The sequence below is a fragment of the Echinops telfairi genome, unplaced genomic scaffold (genome assembly GCF_000313985.2).
Source record: "Echinops telfairi isolate 266 unplaced genomic scaffold, ASM31398v2 ScPeMD7_5;HRSCAF=22, whole genome shotgun sequence".
Classification (NCBI taxonomy): Eukaryota; Metazoa; Chordata; class Mammalia; order Afrosoricida; family Tenrecidae; genus Echinops; species Echinops telfairi.
The window spans coordinates 32697687-32698519 of NW_022103901.1; the positions used below are offsets into that span (position 1 = coordinate 32697687).

Consider the following 833-nt stretch of genomic DNA (forward strand, 5'->3'; position numbering starts at 1 on the left):
GCCTCCCAGGCCCCAGTTGCTGATTTGCGTTTGAGCAGGCTGTCAGCCCAGGCCTGCGCTTCTTTCTGTCCCTCCTGAGGGGCCTCCGCCCGCCTCCTCCCTCGTGGGCCTCAGGACACCCAGCTCTGGGGCTGGGCTGTCTAAGGTTTGGGGAGGGGGCCTTGCCATGCTGCCCTCTCCTGTACCACAGCTGAGAGAACTGGCCCTGCGTTCCTGTTCCTTAGGACTTCTCCAAGGCCCCCGAGCGGGTTTTCTTGCACAAGGGACAGGTGGACTCCTTCAAGGCTCCCCAAGACCTCTTGGGTCTGGGCCCCAAGCCCTCAGGGGCACTGGGCTGGGAGGGGACACCCTTGGCTTGGTCCGTGTCAGAGCTGGAGGCTGAGGAAAGGAGAGAGAGAGGAGTCACTCAGAGGGAGGGACCCAGGAGAGGCTGGCAGGCCTTCAGGACTGGAAGGGGAGGGCTGGCTCTTCCTCCTTAAAGAGAAGGGGGAGTGGGGTAGGACGAAGAGGGACGTGGATGGTGCCAACAGGACTCCGAGTCACCAGAAGCCCTCGTTTTACAAATGGGGAAACTGAGGCACAAGGCCCACGAGGCCGAGCTGGGCAGGAACCCAGGGCCCTAGTCGCACAGCACCTCCCTTTTCCTCACCCACCCTCACCCCTGCTGGCTCTCAGCCCCTGCCAGTCCTGCACTCCCTCCGTGGACCATGGGCTTGTGTGTCCTGGGGGACTTCCAGCTCTAGACCAGGGTGGTGGAGGGCAGGCAGGGGCATGGGATCACTTCCTGGTTACTACCAGATGCCCAAGAGACTCGGGGACAGAGAAAGATCCAT

The 833-nt window shown here is 62.7% G+C and overlaps 1 protein-coding gene across 2 annotated transcripts in view; it reads right to left on the minus strand.

The window, feature by feature from the left end:
* Positions 1-220: 220 nt before the first annotated feature.
* Positions 221-833, minus strand: part of CUNH16orf90 (chromosome unknown C16orf90 homolog) — a 3620-nt gene continuing 3007 nt past the window's right edge. For both annotated transcript variants that reach the window (XM_030884409.2, XM_004705829.1), the window contains exon 3: positions 221-378. In XM_030884409.2, coding sequence (XP_030740269.1) covers positions 221-378 — 158 coding nt within the window. The remainder of the gene's footprint in view (positions 379-833) is intronic.